Source organism: Chenopodium album, chromosome 27 (assembly GCF_948465745.1).
Source record: "Chenopodium album chromosome 27, dcCheAlbu1.1, whole genome shotgun sequence".
Taxonomy (NCBI): domain Eukaryota; kingdom Viridiplantae; phylum Streptophyta; class Magnoliopsida; order Caryophyllales; family Amaranthaceae; genus Chenopodium; species Chenopodium album.
The window spans coordinates 33281427-33308458 of record NC_137860.1 but is presented as its reverse complement, the minus strand read 5'-3'; the positions used below and the strand labels follow the sequence as shown (position 1 = coordinate 33308458).

Sequence of the window (27032 nt, the reverse complement as noted above, 5' to 3'; positions counted from 1 at the left end):
AAAAAAAAGACCATAGGGGTATCACAAGTCTACAATTTAATATTTGTGACCCTAGGCAAATTATTTTGCTGTAATTAGATACATTTTGGACATCCATTATAAGGAAGTGCAAAAAACCTTTCAAGTTGTGGATTATAACATTTAATATGCTCGCTAACCCAATAACACGAGTATTTTTTTTTTTTTTTGAAGGAACACGAGTATTATTAATTGATAAAAATAATTAAACAATTCTTGAGATAATATGAAATGAGCCTATGTAATAAGGAGGAGGAGAATTCTATTCACAAATATAATAAGCTTTAAAGAGCTTCTTCTATTTTATAAACTGGAGCCATCTCTAATCTTTTTCCAATATGGGACACTTACAAGTGTGGAATACAATAGGTTTCAAGATTATGTTAATAAAAATCAAATTACTTATGCTATAATGAACGTATATGAATTATTCTGAGATATTAGTGTTTACATAGTGTCAATTTTTTTTTTTTTCAATATTAGGGGTGTCGAACAAAATTTAAAGTCATTTAATATATGTCGTGTTTTTCTAACACTCATTACTACTCGTAATTACTTATAAAGTGACTGGACAAAAACATTAATGGTGTTGAACAAACTATATAAAAATATAGTCACTAGATATGCCGTGTTTTTCTTCTAATGCTCCTTTGTTCTTAGTCCTTACTACTCGTACCAACTAATCAACCTCAAAATAAATACCCTAAACACACCATTTGCATGAAAATCATAATATCCCTTTTCAATTTTAGGGACTTTGACTATTTGACCAAGTGAAAATTGGTACATAATTACGTATTATTATAGTAAAACATTGGTTATTTGGACAACATTGTACGTATATATATATGCATGGCCTCCGTACTATAAATATGAAGCCAACTAGAAAAATAATCTAACACCACACACCATAACATAACACAGAAACACTCAAACTCTCTCTTTCATGGCATCTTCTCAACAAATATCAGTTCTAGAAGTGCAAAGTCCCATGGCAATGGGAGATACAAGGGAACTAAATTCCCCGAAATTCGGAGATGATGCCGGTGTGTGTATAACATGGCAAGACTTGTGTGTTACAGTTTCTGATAAAGAAGCTAAAAGTACCAAAAATATACTTCATAATGTCAATGGTTATGCCTGCCCTGGTGAGGTTTTAGCCATTATGGGCCCTTCCGGCTGTGGCAAGTCCACTCTCCTCGACGCCTTAGCTGGTACATATTTAAGCATCATCTCTTAGCTTCCATTATTTCAAGTTATATTGTTTGTGAAAAAATATTGTTCTAGAACATTAATTTGATAAATTGATAGTTCATCGTGCAAGATGCCAAGATATGACATATTTGTAAGAAAATATGGTACAAATTGATCAGTTATGTCCGTACTTTGATTATTGCAGGAAGATTGGATTTAAACACATACCAAAGTGGACAAATACTCATTAATGGCGCCGAGCAAGCTCTTGCTTATGGTACATCGGTATGTATGCTTAGCTTCATCTTAATATATATTCAGTCTTCACATTATGTGATGTTTGAGGCCCAGGAATATGTTTTATACTCTATCACATTATATATAGTTCATACATAATTTTTAATTTAAACTAAGATTATACTTGTAATTAACTCATAAGGTATAATAGACTAATAGCTTACTAATTAAATTGTTTCTTCATGATCTATCTATGAATATAGGCCTACGTGACACAAGACGATATATTGATAGCCACCCTTACAGTCAAAGAAATGGTGTATTACTCAAGCGAGCTCCAGTTACCCTCATCCATGTCGAAATCCGAGAAGAGAAAGAGGGCAGATGATTGCATAAAGGAGATGGGATTGCAAGATTCAGTTAACACTAGAGTAGGAGGATGGGGTGTTAAAGGTTTGAGTGGTGGACAAAAGAGAAGACTTAGTATTTGCATCGAAACATTGACTCATCCTAAGCTTCTATTCCTTGATGAGCCTACAAGTGGACTTGATAGTGCAGCCTCATACTATGTCATGAGGGGAATTGCAGGCGGCGAAAGGGCATATGGCCGGACGATTATTGCTTCCATCCACCAGCCTAGTAGCCAAGTTTTTGAGCTATTTGATAATCTGTGTCTTCTATCTGCTGGTAAAACAGTATATTTTGGTCCTGCCGCGGAAGCAGCTGAGGTGAAAAAGTTTAGTTGTCGCACTGTCTTAACTTCGAATTTGAATACACTGAATGTTAAACTTACTAGTTGTTTTTATTTATATGTAGTTCTTTTCAGCAAATGGTTTTCCATGTCCAACTTTTCAAAACCCTTCGGATCACTTTCTTCAGTTGATAAACAAAGACTTTGATGAGGTAAAACATTTTTTTTTTAATTTTATTTTTGTTAATATGATGGTACGTACTTAACTAAGCTAACAATTTTTTGTTTATAAAATTTATATATATTGTGATTTCTTCAATTTCAGGACATAGAGCAAGGTCTATCTACTAAGATATCAAAAGAAGAAATCGTGAACAAGTTGGTAAACTCGTATAAGTCATCTGAGAGTTACCAACAAGTTCAAGATCTAATTTATGGAATATGCAAAATGGTACATGACATATATAAAACTATATATATATACTTTTATATATCATAAACACGATTTTTAAACACATGATATTGATTACATGATCTTCATCTTAAATAATGCTTCACAGAAAGGAGAAAGGTTAGTGGTAGGAAGAGAGCGTGCTAGTTTTTTTACTCAATGCCAAGTTCTTACTAGAAGGTCATTCGTGAACATGTGCCGCGATTGGGGTTACTATTGGTTGCGCTTAGCTATCTACATCATATTGGGGATCGGAATAGGCACCCTCTTCTTTGATATAGGACATAGTTACGGCTCAATTCAGGTAAGTTTTGCATGTTTTGATATTATTTGTAGCTAATGAAGATATAGACCAATAATATTTGTGTTTTGACACAATAGTGTACAATTTACAAAAGCCAAAATTTGTTTGTTTTCAGGCTAGAGGGTCATTGCTTATGTATGTTGCTTCATACTTGACTTTTATGACAATTGGTGGATTTCCTTCCTTTGTTGAAGATATGAAGGTACGCCGTTTTCTTTTTCTCCGAATAATATATAGATAGCTACCTACATACCTGTTGTAAATGAGTGTTATAACGCGTAATTTAAAAATTCTTGTTAATATGTTTGTTTTATTAGCTAGTCTAATAAATACTTCGTAATTTACAAGACACAAAATAATAATAAGTAATCGATTTTAATTTATTAGAACGTTATTAAAAATTTTACTGTTTAATTTTAATTCAGGTATTTAGAAGAGAGAGGCTAAATGGGCATTATAGTACAACTTCATTTGTGGTGGGAAATACTCTATCATCCGTACCATTCTTGCTACTAGTTGCCCTTATTCCTGGATCAATAACATATTTCTTACCAGGACTTCAAAAAAATTACCACAACTTTGCATACTTCATATTAGTACTTTTTGCTTGTATGTTGTTGGTTGAAAGCCTAATGATGATAGTTGCAAGTTTAGTCCCCAATTTTCTGATGGGAATCATCACTGGTTCTGGAGTTCAAGGCTTTATGATGTTAAGTGGTGGATTTTTCCGGTTACCCGGCGATCTACCGGACATTTTTTGGCGATACCCTCTTTACTACATCTCCTTTCACAAGTATGCATTTCAAGGATTGTTTAAGAATGAATTTAAAGGGTTGGAATTCCCTAGTAGTGAAAAAAGGCATTCACATAGTATGATTTCAGGAGTTGTAATCCTCAAAAACACATGGCAAGTTGAAGATAGTTATTCTAAATGGATTGATCTAGCTGTAATACTTGGTATGGTGATTTTGTACCGTTTGGTGTTCTTAATTATTGTCAAGACTTCAGAGAAGATCAGGCCTGTGATCAGAACCTTGACGAGAAGATCACAAAAGCAAGTGGTTCAGGTTGACTTTTAGAAGGGATTCGATCTCAGGTCTTAGCTGTACCTTGTATTGAAGCATAATGTATAACATTATGACTATCAAAAACTAGAGCAAATAAATTTGATTCTTAGTGAATGAAGTTGTTATTGGAGTACTAGTATGGACTTGCATGGTTACAATTTTAGTTACAACAACCGATGCATTTAAGTTCTTTATCGTCTACATACTCGCGTTATTATTAATCTCAACTTGTGCTGTTTCGTTGAATTATATTTCAACTCGTGTTATTTTGGAATAAAAATATATAGTATCCCTAAAGGTAGATGTTTATTGTTTCCTTGTGAGCCTTCCCTAGCTTCTCCGTTGATTTCTCCATTGAAGTTGCTTGTGAGCTTTTGCTTTTGATTAACATCATTAGTCGCCCCACCTTTTAATTGATCCACTTTAAAATCTGCTATGTAAATTCTTGAAAATACCCTGAGATGAACAATACAAAATCTGATTTTTTTCACATAACTTAATACAGCGGTAGCATATTATAGATAAGTTACAAACATTTTTTTTTATAAGCATTAGTTAGTACAATACTATAAAACAATCAAAACTCCATATCGTTATCAAAAAGAGCATTATATTGGAACGGATTTACTAATCTGATTGAATTCTGATCTAGGTATAAACAATCTGATATTCGCATAAAAAAAATATTCAAATTTCGATTGAGAAAAACATTTAAAACTTAAAAGCTCCATACCTTTCTTCACTAAGAAACATCCAAGAAATTAAAATTATATGAATTTTTTCCGAGCAAAAGCTAGGCGACCTAGACCTTACATGCTTAACTCCACGATAAAGAAAAAAATGATCCATTGCCAAAAAGAAAATTGGAAACATTATTTTCTTTAAAAAGGAATAAAGGATGGAAACATTTTTCATTGATGAGAAAATAAGGTAACAAGATCAAGGTATAATAATCATTGATCTGTACACCCGATATACTATGCTAGTTTTTTTTTTTTTTTTTTTTTTTTCCGTTATTTTTATTTATAGTAAGATATGAAAAGCCCCTCCTATCACAGGAGAGGAGTTGAAGATCGACACCTACCACTCATAGTACGTAATGAAAGGACTAACCCTCCCACCTATCACTCATTGATGCTCAAACAGCTAAACAAAATAAATGGCTTTTTTTTTTTTTTTTTTTTTTTTTTTTTTTTTTTTTTTTTTGGAGGTAACAAAATAAATGGTATTATTAGATTATTTCTATTTCTCAAAATATAAAAAAATAAATTATTTCTATATTAAACTTAATTAGCATGGTATTATTAGATTATTTCTATTCTCAAAAAATAAAAAATAAATTATTTCTTTATTAAGCTTAATTAGCTATGAATATATAGGGCCCATTATAAGGTAAGTTTGTTATACTCCAAACCATTGTGAGATTGAAAACCCTATCCTCAAACCTGTCAGCGTCTCAAGAATTTTCACCCTAAATTCTTATTTCTGCAAAATTCCACCGACCCATCTCTATTTTCTCTCTCCTGCACAAACTTTTTACTTAGAATTCTCACTTACATTCGTTTTTAACATGCATTTTACGAATCATACATCCTGAATTTCCAGATTTTGAACCCAGTTTAATTTACCAAGGTATTATTTTTATCAGCTTTTCGGTTTATATTGATCCTGTTTTAGATTTTGGTTACTCAATTTCATCATTGTTCTTCAATTATGTGTTTAAAATCGATTAAACTATGTAGTATGTACTTAAGCAGAATTGAACTCATTTAATGATCAATTTATATGATAAGTATTTGATTAAAGTGTAATTTTTGTTGGGTTGTAGGTCATGTTGTGAATTTCCAGTAAAACTTGGTGGGATTCAATGGCTGGAATTTGCGGTGTTATTCCTATTTTGGGTGTTGGGCAAATTTCATCATTTCCTATTTTCTCTGTTCGAAGGTGAAAATCACATTATATATTTGTCTGCAATGTAATTTACTTGGAATAATCTGGGGAACAAGTGATTGAAGGGATGTAGAGTGTTAAATTAACAGTTTTTGTGTTTTTTTTTCGCGGCCGGTATTGAAGCAGTGCTTTACCCCCTAGGCTCTTTGATCATTGATGTAGCTCACAATTTGCTGTTATTTTTGTTCAATGGTAGTTATAATTCATTGCAATGATATGTATTATAGGCTTGTATGGTTGGGTGCTTAGAATTTAATCTTTAGTTTTTTTTTGAAACCATTTAATCTTTAGTTGGGGACCCTTTTCTTGGAAAAATTTTGGTTTTACAAGTTGTTGCTGCCAAACAGTGGTGACCTAGTAGGAAATATTTAGAGTGTTGTGTTTAGGTGCTTCTATGAGTAACAGGTCAAATATTATTGGGGTGTGTTACAATAGCTGTGCAATAAATTGCTCTAGTCATGAGAAATTAAGTAAATATGAAATACTAAATTTCTTATGTTGCAGTCTTGCGGATTGTTTTTTGTATATTAGAATGGAATGATGGCTAGAAGCTCTCTTGTGGACCTAGTTATAAGATGAGAAGTACAAATTGCTTACTCTCTCTGTAGTCTGTCCCATATATACTGCTATGCTTTGGAAATTTGCATGGAAACTCAGGAGATTGAAACAGTAAAAAGAAAATGGGTGGGCGGATGTGAGATCCTAGTTAAGAAAAAGTTGATGAAAGCTTACTAAAAAGAGAACATATTGAATAAAATGGTACATCTAGTGATCCAGAAAGGGTAGCATGTGTAAATTAATATTTAAAGGAAGAAAGAACATGGAATTATATGTGAAAATCCTTCCCTAGCTTTTACGAGTATTTGCTTAATTTGTTTTAGTTAAATGGATGGGAATCTTGGGAATTGGGATTATCTTTCCAGATGTGTGGTTTTTTTTCTTCTCTATTGCTGACTCTTGTAACATCCTAATGTCAGGTCTTGTCCAAATGCTTCACATCTACATTTAAAAGATGTTGATGAGAATAGATACTCTTCTGGGATTGTCAAACAAGTATCTAGAGAAAAAATCTCTCAAAGATGTCGTAGGGTATCTGTCAAGTGTTATCCTAACAAGAGTCGTGACCAAGAAAGGAAAGATGTATCTCAAGCTACCTTGATATGGAGAGCTATAAAATTACCAATTTACTCTGTCGCAGCAGTTCCTCTTACTGTAAGTTTTCTAGATGAATTATGAGCCTATATGAAATTTATAAATGTTTGTTTCTGATTATTCTTTGATCTTCTGTTCTTCTTGGTCACTGATCTTTTAAGCTTTGGAAAAACACAAACTATTATAGTATGTCGGCGATATTACTTATTGAATATATTCTTGCGTTTTTTTTTTTTTTTTTTTTCATAGAAACTCAAGCTAGTATTGATTCTCATAATAACTTAAAGTCAAAGTAGGTTAAAATGTTGTTTGTAGAATGATCTGTATCTAGACTATCTACCTTCCCATGCTCCACTACAAAGGGAAAGAATTTTTTTAATTATTTATTTCATAGCACCTCTTCTTTCTTGATTGGTTTGGTTGTAGCCTTCCATAAAATTACTATTGATGTCCAATTGCTCATAAATAGGTGGCCAGTGCTGCTGCTTATTTGCAAACAGGGCAATTTTTGGTGAGGCGTTACCTTGTGCTTCTAATATCCTCCATATTTATCATCACGTGGCTTAATTTAAGGTTAGCTTCTCCTATATATGGAATTCCCCACACACACCCCCCCCCCCCTCCTTTTTTTTTAGTTATAAGTCCGTTATCATTGAATTTAAAGGATTATGCTCATTTGCTTTTATAAGTTAATACTTATGTAAGAGACCAAGATATACATGCCCATTAAACTGCTAGGATTATATTTTGAAATGCGATTGAGGTGACTGGTCTGTTTGCAAATGAACAAGTGAGTAATTCAGGATGTTTACACTTGTGCTTGCAAAAAGGTATATTTAGTATTTGTTTAATAAGCTTTTTAGGAATGCCATTGAGGTGACTGATCTGTTTGCAAATAAATGAGTAATTTACACTTGTGTCTGCAAAAGGTATATTTAGTATTTGTTTGATAAGCTTTTTAGGGATCCATGCATTAATGCCCGCCTAAAATTACAAGCAAAATGGAGATAGCTAAGTGGAAATTTGTTTTTAGCTGCTATATTCTTGCATTGTTCTCTATTTACCAACATTGGAGAGGGGAAGACTGGAGTTATTAAAGTATGTAGGCTTTCATTAAAGCCAACATCTTTTGATCTTTGAATAGACTTCTATGAGTTCAAGGATCCATACGCTGTTTCTTCCTCCATCCTTTCTATCCCACCCACCTAATGACCTAAATAAAATTGAATAAAGAACTTAAATGTAGGTGCGACCTAAACTTAAACCTACACTTTATTATCTCTAAACGATTTAAATGATGGATAATTTTAGCAAATTTTTTTCTTTTGATCTGAAATATAAGCTGTTCAGCTATAACAATGCAAAGCTTTTATTAGTATCAATTTAACATCAGAGGTCTTTTCATACTTTTTAATATTATATTGGATTTCACGAGGAAGAGTTAGTCGTGGAATTATATAGTGCTTCTGATTCTGTTGGCTGCAATTAAGAAATTGAATTTCTAGCTATTGGTTTTCATCTTCTCGTAAATTTGATGTTTTTCATCTTTGATAGGTCATTAGCAAAGTCTTTTGCTGCACATTAATTATTATTCCACAATCGAAAAAAATTAAATAAACAAATACACTTGCCTTTTTCATTGAATTGATATCATTTGATGGGGAAGTTTATCGTTTTTCTGCAAATATGTATTGCCTTCATGAATGTTGCAACGCAGTTATGGTTTTGTTACTTTCTTGCCAGAATTTCACTTTCTCAATTTTTTTGACAAATTTCTTGGATATGCAAATTCGGCAGCAATGATGTGTATGATTTTGACACAGGAGCTGATAAAAACAAGAAAGAATCAGTTGTGAACATCGTTGGAAGGTGTGTAACTCTGTAATGATATATTGTGCTTCTAACCTTTGAACTTGTATGCATCTCTGTTATTTAGCCTATTTTTATTGGCTTATAGTAGAATTAACTCTTTTTGCTTCACCGCATGGTAGCCGGACAGGGACACTTGTTGCTGCCAATTTGCTACTGGCTTTTGGTTTTGCGGGTCTGATTTGGGTTGCTTCTGTGGCCGGAAATGTGCGTTCATTATTGCTATTGTTATGTGCAGTCTTATGTGGCTATGTGTACCAGGTACAGGATCCTTCACTAATTACAATTATGTTTTAGAATTTTTGAGTGATAATTAGTTTGTAGCTCAACCTTTCTCTAATATTGTCTGCTTGTATGGTCCTTAAGACCTACCAACTCCGCCAATTAGTGGGGCCCAGGCCCAACTGTTTCCATCCCAGCAATTCCTCACAACAGGACGACTGGGAGCTGTGAGGCACCCAGGTACACTACCAGGAAGTATTTGCAGTATGGAGATGGGATTAAGTATATAGCATGCGTTCTATCCTTTTTTTTTTTTCGCTTTTTTTTTGGCTGGAAAAAATATATATTTTCTGTGTAGGTCATTCATTATACCAGCCTATACTCTGCAGTGCCTTGCAATTATAATGGATTAATGGCTAGATATGGATATCAACTGACTAGAAATCTGTTAGACCTTGATGATTCCTTCAAATTGCTGTTGTCCTTCAGAATGCATATCAACATGAGGACCTATTACACATGATAGACATGTCTGGATACCTTAATTACTGAATAAGAAAAATTTGATATTATTACTTACTTCCTAGATGCTAATCAATTAAAACATAAAAGATGCTGATCATGACAAGCTACAGGTTCTTAGTCCATGTCCGTTTTAAGTAACTGCTGGAATATGTGGAACTTCATCTAATACTTGCTAATTTACTTCTTATTGTAGTGCCCACCTTTTCGGTTAAGTTACCAAGGATTAGGAGAGCCATTGTGCTTTGCTGCATTTGGCCCCTTTGCTACTACAGCGTTCTATATGATGCAGATTACATCACGGTAAATATAACTTCCTTTGTTTTTATAGTTGACATGTATCTCATTTTAGATAATTTCTTTTTAGTTGTCATGTTTCTTTTATGGTAAAGCTTTGTTTGTTACAATTCCTACTTTACCTTTAATACCCCACATTACCCCCACCCAATATTAAATGGGTAGAAGTAATATTGTCTTTATCCTTCTTTATCACACAATTCATACCTCCTTAATATGTGTGCCAAAATCAAGTGTGTTAACTAATAATGAACGGAGGAAGTATTTTTAATTTCACTAGCTTCATGTAAAATGGCCTGTGAGATTGAGCTGAACAGAAAAGTCTTGTAACACTCCTAAACTCTTCTGGCAGCAACTTAAGCTACCCCTGTTCCATAACGGGCACCATACTTTCTGCATCAATACTTGTTGGTTGCACCACCACCTTAATCTTATTCTGTAGCCATTTTCACCAGGTTGAATCTTCTTTACTTACCTTATCTTTTACCTATCTTTTAAACAATAATATACGTTCAGACTTTTAAAAGTCCTTGTATGCATTTCAGGTGGAAGGTGATAGAGCAGTTGGTAAATTTTCACCATTGGTAATTCCATTGGGATTGGACTGTCATGAACTTATATTTTGAATATTGGGCCTTTTGTGAATGTAATAGGTAAATGTCTGTATGCAGGTCCAAATAGGCAAGAAAGCTGGATCAGAAATCGTCAAAATTGCAATTGTGGCACTATACTGTGCCTTATTTGTTCTGTCAATTAGAAAGGCTCTTCCGCTGACTAGCACTGTAAGTAAACATTTTCTATTTGGGTGCCATGAGTAGAGTTCCAATGACATGCACTTTGCTGGTGCTTACCCCTGTTTTACTTTTCTTTTTCCCACTCTTCTCTTTATCCTTCTACAAATAATGCCTTATAATTGCCATCAGGTTTTGTGTGCCTTAACTGTACCAATGGGAAACATTGTTGTAAGCTACGTGGAGAATAATTACCATGTAAGTGACAAACCAGTAAAATATCTTCATCCTCTGTTTTCTTCATTGCTCAAATTTAGCATCATATCTCTCTTTGTCCAACAAGATATGTGTCTTCAGATTTCTTCTATTCTCCCTAAAGTAGACTGAATAAACTCAGCAGTTGAATATAAGCCATTGCCAGTAAGATTCCCAATTCAACTGAGGTTGGTGCTTATCATGAATTCCACACTATCAGTGCAAATCACCAGCGTTGATAGGTATTTTGTATCTGCTGTCAAATGAATTTCAGTGTTCTTTAATTTCTTCCTTCTTTACTTGAAACTATTAAATGCCTATTTTGCTTTTTTGCATGGTGTGTGTTGTATTTGTGATGCTCTACTATGTACTGCAAAGGGCAGTATGGTTTTTGTCTAGCATTAAAGACCAGTTATTTGTCCGCCTCTCAGACCCTCCTCTTTCAGATCTCCCTTAACTAATGGTGTGTTTCTGTGTTGTGATGGAATTTTCTGTTATGGTACTAGGCACTGATATAAGTTTAAGAATAAGATAGAGCAATGTTTTTCCTTTTCATATGTGGGATTAGGGGGCTGGAAGGGCTTTAGTATAATGGGGATGAAAATAAATCTTGCATCTTGTAGTTGCATTTCCTATGTCTCATATTAAGTGAGACATATACCTCTTCGGAGCATTCACATTCATTTACTAAAAGTATTTTGTGAAGTACTACCTCCATTCGTATTATTTGCAATAATGTGACAAAGTATGAGTAGAAAATGTTCAATCATTGCAAATTATTTGAAACAGTGGTGGTAATTTTTTGTTAAAAAAAAAGCTCATCAAAATTTCATCAGTTGAACTATTTCATGGCTTGGTTCATGCAAAACGGGGTCCACTTTGATAAATAATCACTTCCGCTTCGTAAGAAAGTGGGTGTTGTAGGCATTGTAGACTAACTAAGGGAAAATCGCCTGCATTGATTCGGGCATGTAAGACGGAGACCCGAAGGTGCACCGGTGCGAAGTGTGGAGGGGTCAAACGAGGGAGAGAGAGACCGAAAATGACTTGGTTGGAAGGAGTTAGGAAAAATATAAAGCATATGTATTTGTATGAGAATGAGGCATTTGATCTTAAGGGATGGAGGAGGAAGATTTTTGTGGATGACTATATGGAATAAAATCACTTTTGATTCATGTAGCCGACCTCACTCTGTGATTTTAAGGCTTTGATTGGTTGGTCGATTGATTGATAGAGCATTTCTTAGCATGACCTATAATCATTGAATCGTACCTTTTTTGGCAAGCTATTTCATTGAGTGTTTCCTACACCCATCCACACATATTCTCTCTCAATCTTCGTTTCATTTCTTTATGTTTTAATTACTATGGGTTAGACGGAGTAGTTGCCATTTGTAGCAGAAATTCAAGCTCTGCTGAATTGAGACAAAGTAATATCCTGTAATTGGTACGGTCAAGAGTTAAAAGTCAAATTTGGCCGTGTAGACGTGTAGTTGCTTTGCTATTTACATGTTACTGGTTTGGGTTTTTTTTAAAGGATAGTTGGGTCCAGGAAGATGTAGTGCTGAACGATTAGGAGGATTGTGATTTGTGTTTTAACCATTGAACATCTTTTAGTTTAGAGTTGCCTAGGTGGATGGAGAGTTTATATGCACCTTTGATAGGTCTGTGACTTCTGTCGGATGAAGCCTTGAGATAAGATAGACCTGTAACATTATTTATGCTGGAAACTTACCAGGGGGCCATGCTAGAGTAATACTTGTCAAACTGACAAATGGACTGTCTAGGACTCCAGGTCTTTAATGGCGTCTAGCACTATGTATGTGTCTTGGTATGAAATTTGCTATCCAAGGTGAACTTTCTTTTTTTCTACAACTCGTAACCATGATAATCATGTTCCTAAAATATATCACCAAACCTTGTTTCAAATCTAATCCCGCGAATTGCTTGAAAGACCCTTTTAGGCTGGTGAAAAATCTCAAATAAGAGTTGAGGGGAGATTTTAAGATTTACCCTACTTTATTAAGTGGCCAGAGGGTAGATGATACTGATATATGGCTAAATTTGCCTTGCCCCTAGTTGACCCTTATACAAGACCTCCAAAAGTAGCTGGTTCAAACTAAGTTGGGGCAATGGAGGCAAAATCTAGAATATTGAGGGTTTAGTCTAAGTTGGAGCAAGACTAAGTACATGAATGTAATTTTAGCAATACAAGGAAGTCAAGTAAGGATATAGTAACATCGGATGGTAAAGAGGTGCCATCGGATGACTATAAGACCAATGTATATGGGTTAGTATGTTGGTATTCAGGTATTAGGAAGATGGGAGTAGCAGAGATGTGTATGTTGAGATGAATGTGTAGGAAATACCTTAGAAATGAAGATATTTGGAGAAAAGTTAGAGTTGGAGATGTTAAGGATAAAATATTGGAGAACAGGTCGCGTTGGTTTGGGCATGTCAGGCTGAGATTGGAAGATTCACATGTGAGGAAAGTAGAGGTTTGGGATCAAGGAGATTTCAAAAGAAGCAGTGGGTAGACCAATGATGGCTTGGATGGAAAGAATTAAGGACATGAAGTAGTTGGGTTTGCAGGAACCTCATATTTGGGATTAAGGCTTCAACTATTGTTGTTGTTGTTAAATTGATACCATTTGCCGACAAAGTATGCCTCAAAGATAGTATTTCTATGAGGCTCTCAAGCATGTTGAATTATTGGCTATTAGGAATGTAGATGCTCTGGTGCTAAGTTGTCCCCAAAAGGCCCCTTTGGAAAGTTATGAATTCACATTATTGAATTTTTTTTTTTTTGTGGATGTCTGTAGTAGGAGGCCTCTCGGAGGCTCGGAGCCATAGTGGTGCCCCAATGTACTTGTAATTGCCTAGTCATAATTGCCCCAGTTGAAGCCTATGATCTATGCCTAAAAGACTATTTAAAAATTTTGAATGTATTGGACAATAGTGCCTGAATAGATCTCCACTGAATGAATTGAGGACCTAAGTGATCCTGAACACCACTGCCCTGTGACATCCATTCCTGAATTAATTATTAGTTTTTATGAAAGCAGCCTAGCAGGAGAGTTGGTAATAAAAATCTGGAAAGGAACAAATGGACGTTTATCTAAAATCTTATAGCCTCTATCCTTTGTAAATTTAACAAAGCTAACCTTGGTTAAAATAAGTTAGATTAATTGAATGTTAACCAAAAAATCACAATGAAATATGTTAGATAAAATGTTAAAGATCAGGGCTACGATTCCTACGAATGATTATTAAAAAACAAAAATTGCTTCTAATTGTGAAATTCAAAGGTACAAGGCTACTAATGAGAATTTCCCAAAAATATTTATAGGGTACGGAGGGAACCCTATCCACGGGTCCAGATCCAATCGGTCCATAAAGTTGCACAGTTTGGTACAATGGCTACTTCTGAAGCTCTAACTATAATTCCAGCATTATAAAAATAGCTGCAACTTTTTAAAATTATGTAAAAGTAGGTATCCGAGCCCCCCAAATAACATTTTTGGGGCTGGAGGATTCACACTAGGGTTGTCATTAATCAATACAATCCTTTTTTTTGAAAACATTCTTTGCTCACGGCTTTTTGGATCTTGGTATGTAAGTTTCCTTGGCAATAAACTCACTCATATGGGCTCGCCTCCTTGGGAAAAGCCTAAAACATTTTAAGTCAATCAATTACTATACTGCTATTCCAAATCACTTACCATTCCACATGACTGCTTTTCATAATTTCCTGAGAAAAGCATATGGCTTGTTCACCTCTTTTGTCATTGAGAGGTTTGTAAAATTCTTATCTACCATCCCCACTGTTTCCTCTCTCAAAGTCACGAGTAAGTGTCAGAATTTTTGTGTAGAAATTATCTTGAAAGTTTAGTATTTATTTTATTGTATATAATATTTATGAGACATTGAGATCTCATTAAAGATGGTAGAGCATGTGTTCTTTGTGCTAGTTTCTTTCACTGGTCAATTTAAACAATAGTAGAGTATGGAACCTCAGGGTAGTTAGTTTTCATTTTGGTTTCTGATGCAACATGTTCATCAGGATAATGAAAAGATCTTCATGGCAAAATACTACTGTGTTCGATTGCATGCTTTGTTTGGAACAGCATTGGCTGCTGGGCTGGTTGCAGCCAGAAGATTTGGTTTCTACACTCCAAGCCTTATTTTTCCGTGATACTTCGTTGGAGTTGGGATAAGCCATAATGAGTAGATATTGTCGACTCTTTTCTGCTCATCAGTAAGAACATTTCCTTAGCACTATGCTATCAGAGCAGGGGAAATTCTTCCAATGGACATTTACTGAATGTATAAGCTTCCGGCAGATGTGTAAGGTGCTTCATTCATTGCTTAATGGGCACTGGCTGATTTGCAACTTAGGTGCCACTCTATACAGGGCATATTCTTCTATATTTCTTAAATTAGGGTAATTTCTTTCAGATTTGTGTATTATTAGTTTATATAACGTATGCCCACTCCCTGTGATAGTTCTCATTCATTTCCATCTTCTTTACTTTGTTTGGCAGTAACTAATATTTCATTCTTTTCTCGAATTCATTTGGATCTATTGCTTTTATCACTCCATTTAACTGTTAATCTTCTTTATTTGGTTATTTCCACAGTTTTTAATGTCAGGTTCGGCAAAGTAATCCAAGTTTTTTTTGTTTTTTTTTTTTTAAATTAAATTTTCAGGTGCTTTCCTGTTGTTGGCGGCAACAATAATACAGGTTTTCTTTTTAATCTTACAGCACTGTGTTTGTGACTGACAGTAGTTATATCATGCAAATCAACCTAAAATTTGACCAAGTATAAGAAATCAATGAGTAGTTTTGCCTCAGAATAACTTGAATGGAATTCTCTCTTGGCATATTTTCTAATGCAAATGAACTTTTGAGGACTTTGTAACTCATGCAGAAGTATATAGAGTGCCAAAACTTCATTCCTGCTCATCAATTCAATTTTCTCGTGGTAGAAAAAGGTAACACCCGGCCCAAATTATTTGTGAATCAGTTTACCATGATAATACTCCACAATTGTTTTAAAATTCATACTTAGTAATTTACAGAGATATGGTAATTCCTGCATTTTAAAGTGCCAATATATTCCATTTTTTTGGCATTTTAATAAGCAAATTATGAGAAGATAAATTGCTAGATTGAATCTAATTAAACAGCTGGTAAAGATAATTGCATAACTTTCATTAAAACACAGAGAGAGCTACATTGTACTAGCATATAATCTGCAAACAGTACATCGCACTTGAAAACTAGAAAAACAAACTAAAGACAACAAACACTACATTGCATTAAGAAACAAACAGTAATAAAACATAAAGCCCTCGCATATAATCTGCATGGGCAATACATGGATAGATGCAACTTTACTTAGCTGCCTCCAGAATTACCCTAGCTTTTATTCAAGATATAGGAGGATCCACGAGAGTTGCAATAGTGGTGGGTGTTAATGCTTCATTCCCAGGCATGAGCTACTGTAGAGAAAACATGTTCCCCTCTCCTTTGCTACTCTAGAAGCCCTCCCCCCTCCAAAAGAAGGGTAGATCTAGGAAACTAGTAAAACTTGTCATTACCAAACCCAAACCCACTCGGATATTTAACCGGGACATTTGTGCCATTTCCTACTCCTATTTGCAAAGGAGTGAAAGTCTGGAAATTACTTGGCATAGGATCCATATCCCTCATATTCGGTGGCAAAGTAGGACACCCACCAAATTGACCGCCTTCCAAGGGATTCATTGGTGGCAATGGAGGGTGCCCACCAATTTGACCACCTTCCATGCCATTCATTGGTGGCAAAGGAGGATGCCCACCAAATTGACCAACTATCATGGGATTCATTGATGGCAATGGAGGATGCCCACCAAATTGACCACCTTCTATGGGATTCATTGATGGCAAAGGAGGTTGCCCACCAAATTGATTGCCTTCCATGGGATATGGTGGCAAAGGTGGATGCCCATCAAATTGGACACCTTCCATGGGAATGTTTTCCCCTAGGAAAGACGGCATAAAATTTGGGGTAGGATAACCCAATCTTATGGGGTTTGGCATCAAGGATGCTACATCAGCATTAACATTAGCATCAACATTAGAATATATGTTCCGCCCAATTGTTAATGACTGATGTGCAATTCCTCCCAGGGGAGATGAGATCTTCATTGTCATTTGAGAAGGGTCACCATTATGGCCATCAACCATTGGGAGCATAAACCATCGAAGAGGTTGACCCTCAAAATGGGTTGCAATAGGGTTTTGCCCTTCTACCATTTCTGGTTGAAAAGTATAGGCAGGGTCTATAGCAACACTTGCTTGTTTAGCCCTTAGACTACATTGACGATACTTTTCGTATACATCATTTGCGACCTTTGCTATTGACTTTTCAATCTTTTTGAGGTCTTCAAAGCAAGTTACGTCAATTGGGCTTATCCACAAGAAATCTTCCTCCCTTCCCTTTCGTTCATTAAGAAATTCTTCACTTCGCTTCTTCTCCAAATCAGCTTGATTGTTGTTGTTGGTAATTTGCAAGTTTAAGAGACTTTGATCACCACAAGTCCCAAAACTTTGGGCATTATTGTTAGCATTGTTGAGATTAGTGTTGACCATTAAATAACGGTTGATGACAGCATCAACTGAAGGGTGGCCAAAAGAGAAGACCTTTTTTCCAGGAGAAAAAACAATGACTGCAACTTGTGCATCACATAAGGTGCATAATTCACTAGCCTTCTTAAAAAGGCCAGAACGACGCTTGGAAAAAGTAACTAGGCGATTGGTAGCTTTTTCCATGCGCACAATGGGCACCTTTTGCCTTCCCCTAGTTTTCCTCTCAATCTTATTCTCAGCCATGGTGAACAAAGAAATGTAAACTCTTTTGAGGAGGAAAAAGAATATATGTATCTTTAAGTATATTATGTTGGCTTAGCCTTAGAAATGTGATGAGCTTTGGGTAGGGCACTAGTATATTTATAGGTGGACTTTCTTAATGCCTTGAAGCACCCCAAATTTACTACCATGCCTTGTCATAAAATAAAAATAATAACATATTAATCCCTCTGTTTTTTTTATTTTATTTTTTATTTTCAATTTCAAAAGAGAGTTTTAATTGCGAATTTCTCTTTATAAATATACACAATAATATTTTAGAATTATAATTAAATTTTCTCTCTAATAATTTTAATTTTGAGGACGGAGTTGTAAAATGGAAGAACTTAAGTATCAATTAGTAAATAATATGAAGGGAGCTGAAATCTCATAATTTTTTTTTCCTTTTTATAAAATGGTAGTCTAGGACATCTTAGACTTAGGTAATACTAAATCTCAGCCAGCTCAGATTCATACTGACAGATAATTTGGATAAACTCAATGACTTTGATCAGATATCACTATAATTATTTCAAAAATGTGAGATTTCATATAGGTAAAACTCAGTGTGAACTTAGATCATCTGCTAATGTGAGAGGATTCTATTACACAAGCTTAAGGAAATAAATCCTTTCAAGAGATTGCAAAGGGATTTTGCCAACCAATTTTGCTTTTCTAATAATAAAAAATAACTAAGTTTATACTAGCATTTAACTTTCTAATGCTGCCAGGAAAAAAAAAGGTTTTGGCAAATATTACCATAGCTAAAAAAAGGGGCAAATTATGACGGTTTTAAACCGTCTACATTGGTCAGTAATTTTAAAGTTACGATGGTTTTTGTAAGCCATTGTAATTTTACGACGATTTTTAAACTGACGTACTACGACAGTTTTTAGCCAAATAAATCTGTCGTAAGATGTCAAAAATAAAAGGAAATAAAATTAAAGTAGCTAAGACAGCTAAAATTTGTCGTTAAAAAAATTTATGGTAGTTTTACAAAGGAAATTTTGACAATTACCACCTTCTATTATGTCCATTTTAGCAATTACCACCTTGTATTTTTTTTTTTGAAAATTACCACCTTCTATTTTCCAAAACAACCAAAGTTACTACCTTCTCCACCACATGACGTCATATGGGCCCCACCCATTACCTTTCCCTCATATTTCCCTCCCATTTCTTCGATTCTCATCTATCTTCTTACTTTCTTTCCCCCAAAAAAATCAGAACTCTTTAATTCACTCCTCTAAATCCAAATTGACGACCAATTGTTGGTGGTTGCTGCAACATGACAATGATTCCCAAAAGAAAGGTATGTTGTTCATCTTAATTTCTTAAATTTAGGGGTTTTCAATGCGTTTTAGGGTTTATGCATGATTGTAATTTTGGGAATCAAATTAACAACAAATTAGGGTTGAAATTAGGGTTTTGCGAATCAAATTAGGGGTGAGGGTGTTCAATTGGTGAACTAATTGACAACAAATTGTGAATTATTACCTGATTGAAATTAGGGTTTTGCAATCAAATTAGGGGTTAGGGTGTTCAATTGGTGAATTAATTGAGAATCCTAACTTGTCCCCCCTTCAACAATGACATTTCCAGCCCAATTGTACTATGATACTGCGCTTGAAACAAGGTACAATTTTGAGCAATTTAGCAACTATTTTGACCAAGAATTATGAGGAAGAGAAAGTATGTGACAATGGGGAGTAAATTTTCAGGTTGTATTAGGTGGGTGGGGAAGAATTGATTGCCATTAATGGTGAAGAGAGACAAGCAAGGGAGATGAGAATTGAAGTGAGGAATAGGAGGGAAATAGGCAAGATGACGTCATGTGGTGGAGAAGGTGGTAAATTTTGATGTTTTTGAAAATAGAAGGTGGTAATTTTCAAAAAAAAAAAAATACAAGGTGGTAATTGCTAAAATGGACATAATAGAAGGTGGTAATTGTCAAAATTTCCTTTTACAAATTACAAATTGTCGTAACTTATGTCGGTTTTAAACCGTCTTTATAAAAATAAATTACGACAATTTTATAATAAACTACAATCAAATAAGTTTAGATTAGGATACATTTAGGAATTGTTCTCATACGTTGAAATTCAATTCAGCTCAAGTTCAATTCATGTCTAATGATATTGCTAATGATAAAAAGCCAAATTTTATAATTTTAAGCTTTTATTACAACGGCAATAATAATAATAAATAATAATAATAAAATAATAATAATAATCAATAAATAATAGTAATAATAATAATAATAAATAAATAAATAAATAATAATAATAAAAATAATAATAGTATATTTTTCTTAAATATTTTAGTATGTATATTTGTATATACACATATGTATATTAATAAATAATCAAAGATCACTAATCCGTAGTTAAAAATCACTAATTAATAAGTTTAATTTTGCTCTGCTAAGCTCAATTCAATCAATGTGAACAAGTTCAATTCAGTTGATTTCAGTCAATGTAAACAGGTCCTTAGGGGTGGTGGAAATATTGCAACTACTAATTTTTTTAATTAACATGCAATCTTTAGCCTCACTGCACTATTATATTTAGCCTAACTTTTGATATTTATAATCTAGGGAAAATAGTCATGTAGGATACCATAAATCCCTAATTTGTACTTGAACACTATCTTTCTTAAAAAAAAATACTTATTAAAAATGAAGATATTAACAATAGAATTAATTCATAACAAATGTAAAATAAGAAGTGTTGTAAGTTTTCTTTTTTCTTTTTTTTTTTTACAAGAAGTGTTGTACACGCCCTGATTATTCCTTATGCTAATAATTATTATGAGAGGGGAGGTGGTGGGAGCTCTTTCAAATTTGAGGCTTGGTGGTTGTCAAATGAAGAGTGTGGGAAGATGCGTGGAAGGGCAGTGCAGGGTTTAGTGCAGCACGAAGAATTGCTAGTTGCGCTGAAAATTTGCCTTCCTGGGCAAATCAGTGTTTTGGACAAATCTTGGTTGTGGCTTCGGCTGTGTGGTTCTGCAGAAATAGAAGAGTGTATTAGGGAGAGTGGTTGAATGTGAGTTACACGACTGTTGGCTTTGCTAGACTTGTCTTTGACCACGAAACTTATGCAAAGAAAGTCTTTATGCATTCGAGCCTCCCAACTCGTGGAAGTAGTGCTAAGTGGTCTTGCCCTCAACCCTAAACCATAAAAATAACCCTAAACCATAAAAATAAATGTTGATGCACACATTGGGGCAGGTGTGAGTGGTGGTTTGGGTGCGGTGGCGAGAGATGACAAGGGGTGATTTTATGGGCTGCCACCAAAATAACACCGAGTGTTCATTCGACTGGAACATGGCAAGGAGAATGGGGCACTCACATGTATGGGTGGAAGGGGATGCTTTATCTATGTGCAACAATGATAGCAATGCAACACATGGTTTATCTCCAAATCGGCTAATCTATGATGATTTAGGTTCCTTAGCATAGTCTTTTAATGCTTTTCATATTTGTCATATTCGTAGAGTAGGAAATACGGTAGCCCACTTAGTTGCTAAATGGAATACTCATGGTTGTAATGGCCCTTTTCCACAAGGCTTTCTTACCTTAGCGGGACTTGATCTTGAATAAAATCTCCTGCTAACGATTTTCCTCAAAAAACTTGTAATTTTACAGAATAGGGAAATGTTAAATTAATTTTATAAATTGGCCAAAGAAAAAGAAGTCAAAGTCAAAGCAATAATTGAGTCTTTTTGGGTCTTAAGAGATACACAACCAATAATTGCCTCTAATAATAAAGGAAATAAATCCTTTCATTAGGATTGCCAAAATATTTTACCAACCAATAATGCCTCTAATAATAAAATCATCAATGAGTTTTCCAAAAAAGAAATATACGAATAAATAAATCATTAATGATATTTACTTTGAGCGTTTTACTTTCGAATTGTCATTTGTTATATACAAATTCAAGATTAGTAAAGCACAAGAGGTCGCAAAACAAAACTAACTGCAAGAAAAATAAATCAACAAAGTATGGTATGAATAGCAATTGAGTCATATAGTTGTTCTTAAAATTAAATCAAATTTGATAATTTTTTTCTTTTTTTTTTTTTTTTTTTTTTTTTTGGAAAAAGCTCAATGGAGCAAGATTAGTATTAAATCAGCAAGATCAAGTTCCTCAAAGGCAATTAAGCCTTGCGGAGAGGAAGACACAAAAATCTGTTCAAATTATTAGCTGAACTAATCCTAATCCTAGCAGCCGAATGAGCAATGCTATTTTCCCCTCTTTTAATATGACTAAAGGAGAAAAAAGAGAAATTCCCACGCAAAGACACAATATCATCATAAATTAAATCAATTTGAGCTCACCCTTCTCTGCTGTTGTCGATAGCATTCACAACATTGGAAGCGGCACATTCAAGCTATCCCTTATAAGAAGAGGGCCCAGATTAACGAGAAGAATGGAAGGAATAAATCATTTGGAAATGTCAATTTTCAACAATTTTTTAAGTATCGATAAGCTCAATATATATTTAAACAGTTACAAATTTTAGCGTAATGAAATATGGATTTTTATTTTATTTTTATAACCACCCCCATTTATTTTTAATTTATGTAACCACCCAAGAGATAATATTTGTGGTTGGTGCACCCAAAAGAACATTTAGTATATTTAAAAGAACATGGGTAAAAAATGAACATGTTTTTATTTTCTTGCAACTATTTCATCACTCTCTTCTCCTGCAATTTCTCACTCCTCTTTCCCTTCCTATCACTCTCTTTCTTGCTGACAATTTTTAATCTCCCTTACACCATCGTTTTCATTTAAAATTTTCAATGAATTTGGATAAAAATCATTTCCAAAGTACTCATTTTCTCTCTCCATAACTTTTCTCTCAATCTTTTTCTATTTTTCAAAAAAATTTCAAAATAGCAAAATTGTTCATCTTCAAAGTAAAACCCAGGGAAAAAATTGAACTTATTTCAATAATTCAACCTTCAAAATTAAACAAATGGTGGATTCAAGTAAAATGTAAGTATAAATTTTGTACATGCAAATTGTTTTTTTGTCAATAATTTAAAGTCAAAGTGTTTAATTTTGTGAATTTGGGGGGTTTTTTTTAAAAAAAAAATATTAATTAAAGCTATAAAGTACAATTTGTTCAAAAAAGAGCAATTAGAGGAGAAAGAAGAATAGTAATGAATTGAAGGCAACTGGAAGATAACCAAGCAAGGTTAATTTTTCAAACACTAGCTTGTTCTTTTTCAAACACTAACATGTTCTTTTTATTCCACGTTCTTTAAAATATGCCTAATGTTCTTTTCGGAGGTCATGTTCTTTATCGAACACAAACATGTTCTTTTGTTGAACACTATTATGCAAGTTCTTTTTCAAATAACAACATGTTCTTTTTCAAATAACAACATGTTCTTTTTCAAACACTGGCTTGTTCTTTTTCAAACACTAACATGTTCTATTTATTCCATGTTCTTTAAAATATGTCTAATGTTCTTTTCGGAGGCCATGTTCTTTGTCAAACACAAATTTGTTCTTGTGTTATACACTATTATGCATGTTCTTTTTCAAATACTAGCATGTTCTTTTTCAAACACTCGTATGTTCTTTTTTTTTCTCATGTTCTTTAAAATAAGCCTAATGTTCTTTCCGGGTGCACCATGCGCATGGTGCACCCGGGTGCACTATACTATTTTCACCCAAGAGAATAGACAAGAAATTAGATTTCATCACTAGTTTGCACTTTTCGCCAATAAAGCTGTTGAACATAACTTTTTTTTTTTTTATTAAGAAAAAAACGGTTATTTTTGTGCCAAAACATGTTATTTAAAGGATTTGGGGTTTATTTGATTCTTTTTTTTTTTTTTGAAAGAAGGGGTTTATTTGATTCTAAAAAGACTTTTTGAGATTAATATTGAAAAAATAATACAAAAATTGTTTGGACTGGTGTACAAAAAATACATCGGTTTACTTGACATTTACAATAATTTTTTGTCAATATTGACTCAAACCGGATCCTATAGAACTAAAATACCCCTCCAAAACCTTAACAACAAATGTTTCGGTATGGAATTAATGGTTTTTTTTTACGGAAAATATAAGTGTAGGTGTCTTTTTTGTGGTAAAAAAAAATGGGTGGTTTAAAAAAAAAACGTGGAAAATTCAAAATATCCTTAAAGTGTTTAATTTTTAATAACTAATTAAAACTATAATTTTTTTTTTTTTTTTTTGGAAAGAAGAAACTATACTTCGTATATTATTGTCACTTCATAATTGTTTAAATAGAGAGATTAACATTTTCTCAAAAAAGAAAATAGAGAGAATAATATTACACAGAATAAAGAGACATTAGAGTATTTAATACTTGCACATAATTTTTTAAATAACATAAATTTTTATTTATTTCAACTGTGATACCATAACGCTTTCTGAAAATAACTACGGCTCCATAACAATAATAAAAACACATAATAATCTACTAAACAAATTAAAGACTTTTTTTTTCGGCTGCAACAACTTCAAAATAAATGTAAAACAAGCGATAGATTAACTACGTCATACGTTAAATATGAAATTTAATGTATGGTTTTCCTTCATTTCCTTAGCAAATACTCTCATGCAATGCAAAAGCTAGTAATAATCCTGTCGATATCCAACAAAGGCACCATCTTTTGAATCAAACACAGGATAATTAACCCCCATAAAAGGCATTGGATAAGGAGGAGGAGGAGGAGTAGGAGTAGGAGGAGCTTTCGCGGCGGCCTCCAACATCATGAGGCTATTACCTTGTTGGATAACATGCTTCTTAAGCTCTTCTAAGGAAGCTTTGAAACGCTCCAAATTTTCCAATGAAAGCTCCTCGATGGGAAGATCCAGCATGGTCTCGGACATCTCTTCGTTTCTCTTCTTTTCCATCTCCATTTGACGATTGATTAATGTGAGTTCAAGGTTGAGATCACAGACACCAGCACGACGATGGATCCCAACCCCAAGGGGCGGTTTGATGTCCTGATCAGAAGATGACGAGGATGGAGAAAATTTTGAAAAACAATAGCGATTGGTTACTGCCTCCACCGAAGGGTGGCCAAAAGAAAAGGCCTTTTTCCCTGGGGAGAAGACGATAATTGCAGCATCTACACCACATAAGGTGCACAGCTCACTAGCCTTTTTAAAAAGGCCAGAACGACGTTTGGAGAAGGTAACTTGTCGATTGCTATCCTTCTCCATACGCTCCATTTTGATCTTTTGGCGGCCTCTAGTTTTTTTTGGAGGAGTAGGTTGGCTAGCCATAGTGAAAGAAGGAAATTGTGAGAAGAAGAAAAAGTTGATAACAAATGAATAGGTTGATGAATGAGGAAATGAGAGCTCAAGGTGGGGGTATAAAAAGGATGGAATTAAGATTGTGTAGGGCATATCAATATGATTTGTTTCCCTATATGTTTTATACAGAGTATTTCGACTGATAATTAGTAAAATTAGTACTTTCTCCATTCTTTTAATATTGCAACGTTTGATGTTTAAACACTAATCCGTATTTTCATTTTGTTGCCATTATATAATCAAAGAATTTAAAGTTTTAAATTTTACTCTGGAAAATCACTTAAGCGTATTTTTAAAAGAGCAATAAAACTATATTTTCATATCTATTTTTATAAAGGGTAGCGGTCTAACAAATATTAAATTTTAGTTAAGGTCATGTCTTAGTTAACAATTAATGTACGATCTTAGTTAATAATATAAAGGGCGGTCTATCAAATATTACAGTGGAACTTATATTTATGTTCTTAAAATTCGGATTAATTCGATTAGATAATTTAAAATTAACAATATACAATGTACGATCTTATGTTAACAATATACAAATATTAAATTTTAATTAAGGTCATGTCTTAGTTAACAATATACAATGTACGATCTTAGTTAATAATATAAAGGACGGTCTAACAAATATGGTACTTGTATTAAAGTTCTTAAAATTCGGATTAATTGATTAGATAAATTAAAATTAATATTCTATTCTCTTCCCATTATTTTTATTAAATATTCTAATTAAATATTATTATATAACGTGTAATTAAAACAGAAAAAGAAAAGAATAACTCCACATAAAGGTCCAAATGCAACAAAATAACAAATTATATGTATTATTTCTTCTAATTTTTAAAGATGGTTAAAATGATGTCATTTAATTTTGGCCTTGTTTTCTTTATTTTTAAAAGTGATATGCTATATATTAAAAAAATTAAGTTTTAGCCATTATTTTTTCTTAAAAAATCAATTCAATTTTATTCATAAAGTATTTCATATATATATAAATAAGCTACCTCGTCTAACACATACAACAATTAGTTCAATTGTATTAAGAATTATACCATGAAAAACAAAATTTAGTTTCAGTTTTATAAAAACACAAACAACAATAAAGCCTTAATCTCTTCACCTTAAAAAATAATATTTAATAAAATTATTGGTTCAACTAAAATTGTTTCTTTGGGAGAAGGTACATTTAGTTTAATAAAAATAGTTTTTAATTAATTACAATCAGAAAATTTAAAAAATAAATAAAAAGTAAAAAGAAAATCAATGAAAATATGTTTTAATCTCTAAAATTAATTTCAGTTCCATAAAAATAAGGTGAAGAGAACAAGACCCAAGTAAAATTCTATTTCAATCCTAGGTCTTGTCAAATATGAAACTTTAGCCAACTAAGCTATCTCTAGCTGTCCTTATGTGCTGTCAGATCATGATTCAAAGTCACAATTGATTCGAATATTTTATGATTTGATACATAATAAGGAAAGATATTATTGTCATTTTGATGAATTAAGTAAAACGTATGGATTTGAACCATGTGTCTTCTAAAAAAAATAATGATCTCCAAATAAGGTAAAAAAATATAATGTTATAATGACAAGAAAATTTTTAGAAAATGAATTTAAAACATGCATTATTGTTCAATATGATTTATGGCAAATTATTATAGCACAAATTATTAGAACACATTTACACCTCTATTATGCATAATTTAGGTCATATTCTCTTCACCGTATTTTTGCTGACTAGTTGGATTGATGAACATACAAACTCTTATGTAATAATTTAGAAAAAATATAATAAACGAACAGGAAAAAAAAAAGTAATAAAGAAATTAAATATCTTGTGTTTTTGTTTTGTCTAGTAAATTCTTCTT

General features: G+C 33.3%; 4 protein-coding genes across 8 annotated transcripts; 2 read left to right on the top strand and 2 right to left on the bottom strand.

The window, feature by feature from the left end:
* The first annotated feature begins 776 nt into the window (after positions 1–776).
* On the top strand, positions 777–4249 carry LOC145619446 (ABC transporter G family member 1-like). Its single transcript, XM_081674134.1, has 8 exons — positions 777–1232; positions 1418–1497; positions 1713–2177; positions 2266–2352; positions 2466–2591; positions 2701–2895; positions 3011–3097; positions 3321–4249. The coding sequence occupies exons 1-8, from the start codon at positions 965–967 to the stop codon at positions 3972–3974; spliced, it is 1962 nt and encodes a 653-aa protein (XP_081530260.1). The 5' UTR covers positions 777–964; the 3' UTR covers positions 3975–4249.
* A 1165-nt stretch (positions 4250–5414) lies between these two features.
* Positions 5415–15940, top strand: LOC145619240 (2-carboxy-1,4-naphthoquinone phytyltransferase, chloroplastic-like). Of its 5 annotated transcripts, none has more exons than XR_014108109.1 (13): positions 5415–5594; positions 5791–5906; positions 6890–7124; positions 7534–7637; positions 8862–8933; positions 9056–9194; positions 9874–9980; positions 10327–10429; positions 10520–10558; positions 10646–10756; positions 10898–10963; positions 11106–11202; positions 15023–15137. XR_014108109.1 is itself a non-coding variant. In XM_081673891.1 (12 exons), the coding sequence occupies exons 2-12, from the start codon at positions 5830–5832 to the stop codon at positions 15697–15699; spliced, it is 1083 nt and encodes a 360-aa protein (XP_081530017.1). In that variant the 5' UTR covers positions 5415–5594; positions 5791–5829; the 3' UTR covers positions 15700–15940. The 5 variants fall into 5 exon arrangements, 3 of the variants coding, with proteins under 3 accessions (XP_081530017.1, XP_081530018.1, XP_081530016.1); XR_014108108.1 differs by lacking the exon at positions 11106–11202 and adding an exon at positions 15670–15938 and having other exon boundaries at positions 5416–5594; positions 15023–15403; XM_081673891.1 differs by lacking the exons at positions 11106–11202; positions 15023–15137 and adding an exon at positions 15670–15940.
* Positions 15941–16544: 604 nt separating this feature from the next.
* LOC145620109 (uncharacterized) lies at positions 16545–19903 on the bottom strand. Its single transcript, XM_081674755.1, has one exon. The coding sequence runs from the start codon at positions 17835–17837 to the stop codon at positions 16545–16547; it is 1293 nt and encodes a 430-aa protein (XP_081530881.1). The 5' UTR covers positions 17838–19903.
* Positions 19904–24472: 4569 nt separating this feature from the next.
* Positions 24473–25078, bottom strand: LOC145620108 (agamous-like MADS-box protein AGL61). The gene has a single exon (XM_081674754.1). The coding sequence runs from the start codon at positions 25076–25078 to the stop codon at positions 24473–24475; it is 606 nt and encodes a 201-aa protein (XP_081530880.1).
* Between the last annotated feature and the right edge of the window lie 1954 nt (positions 25079–27032).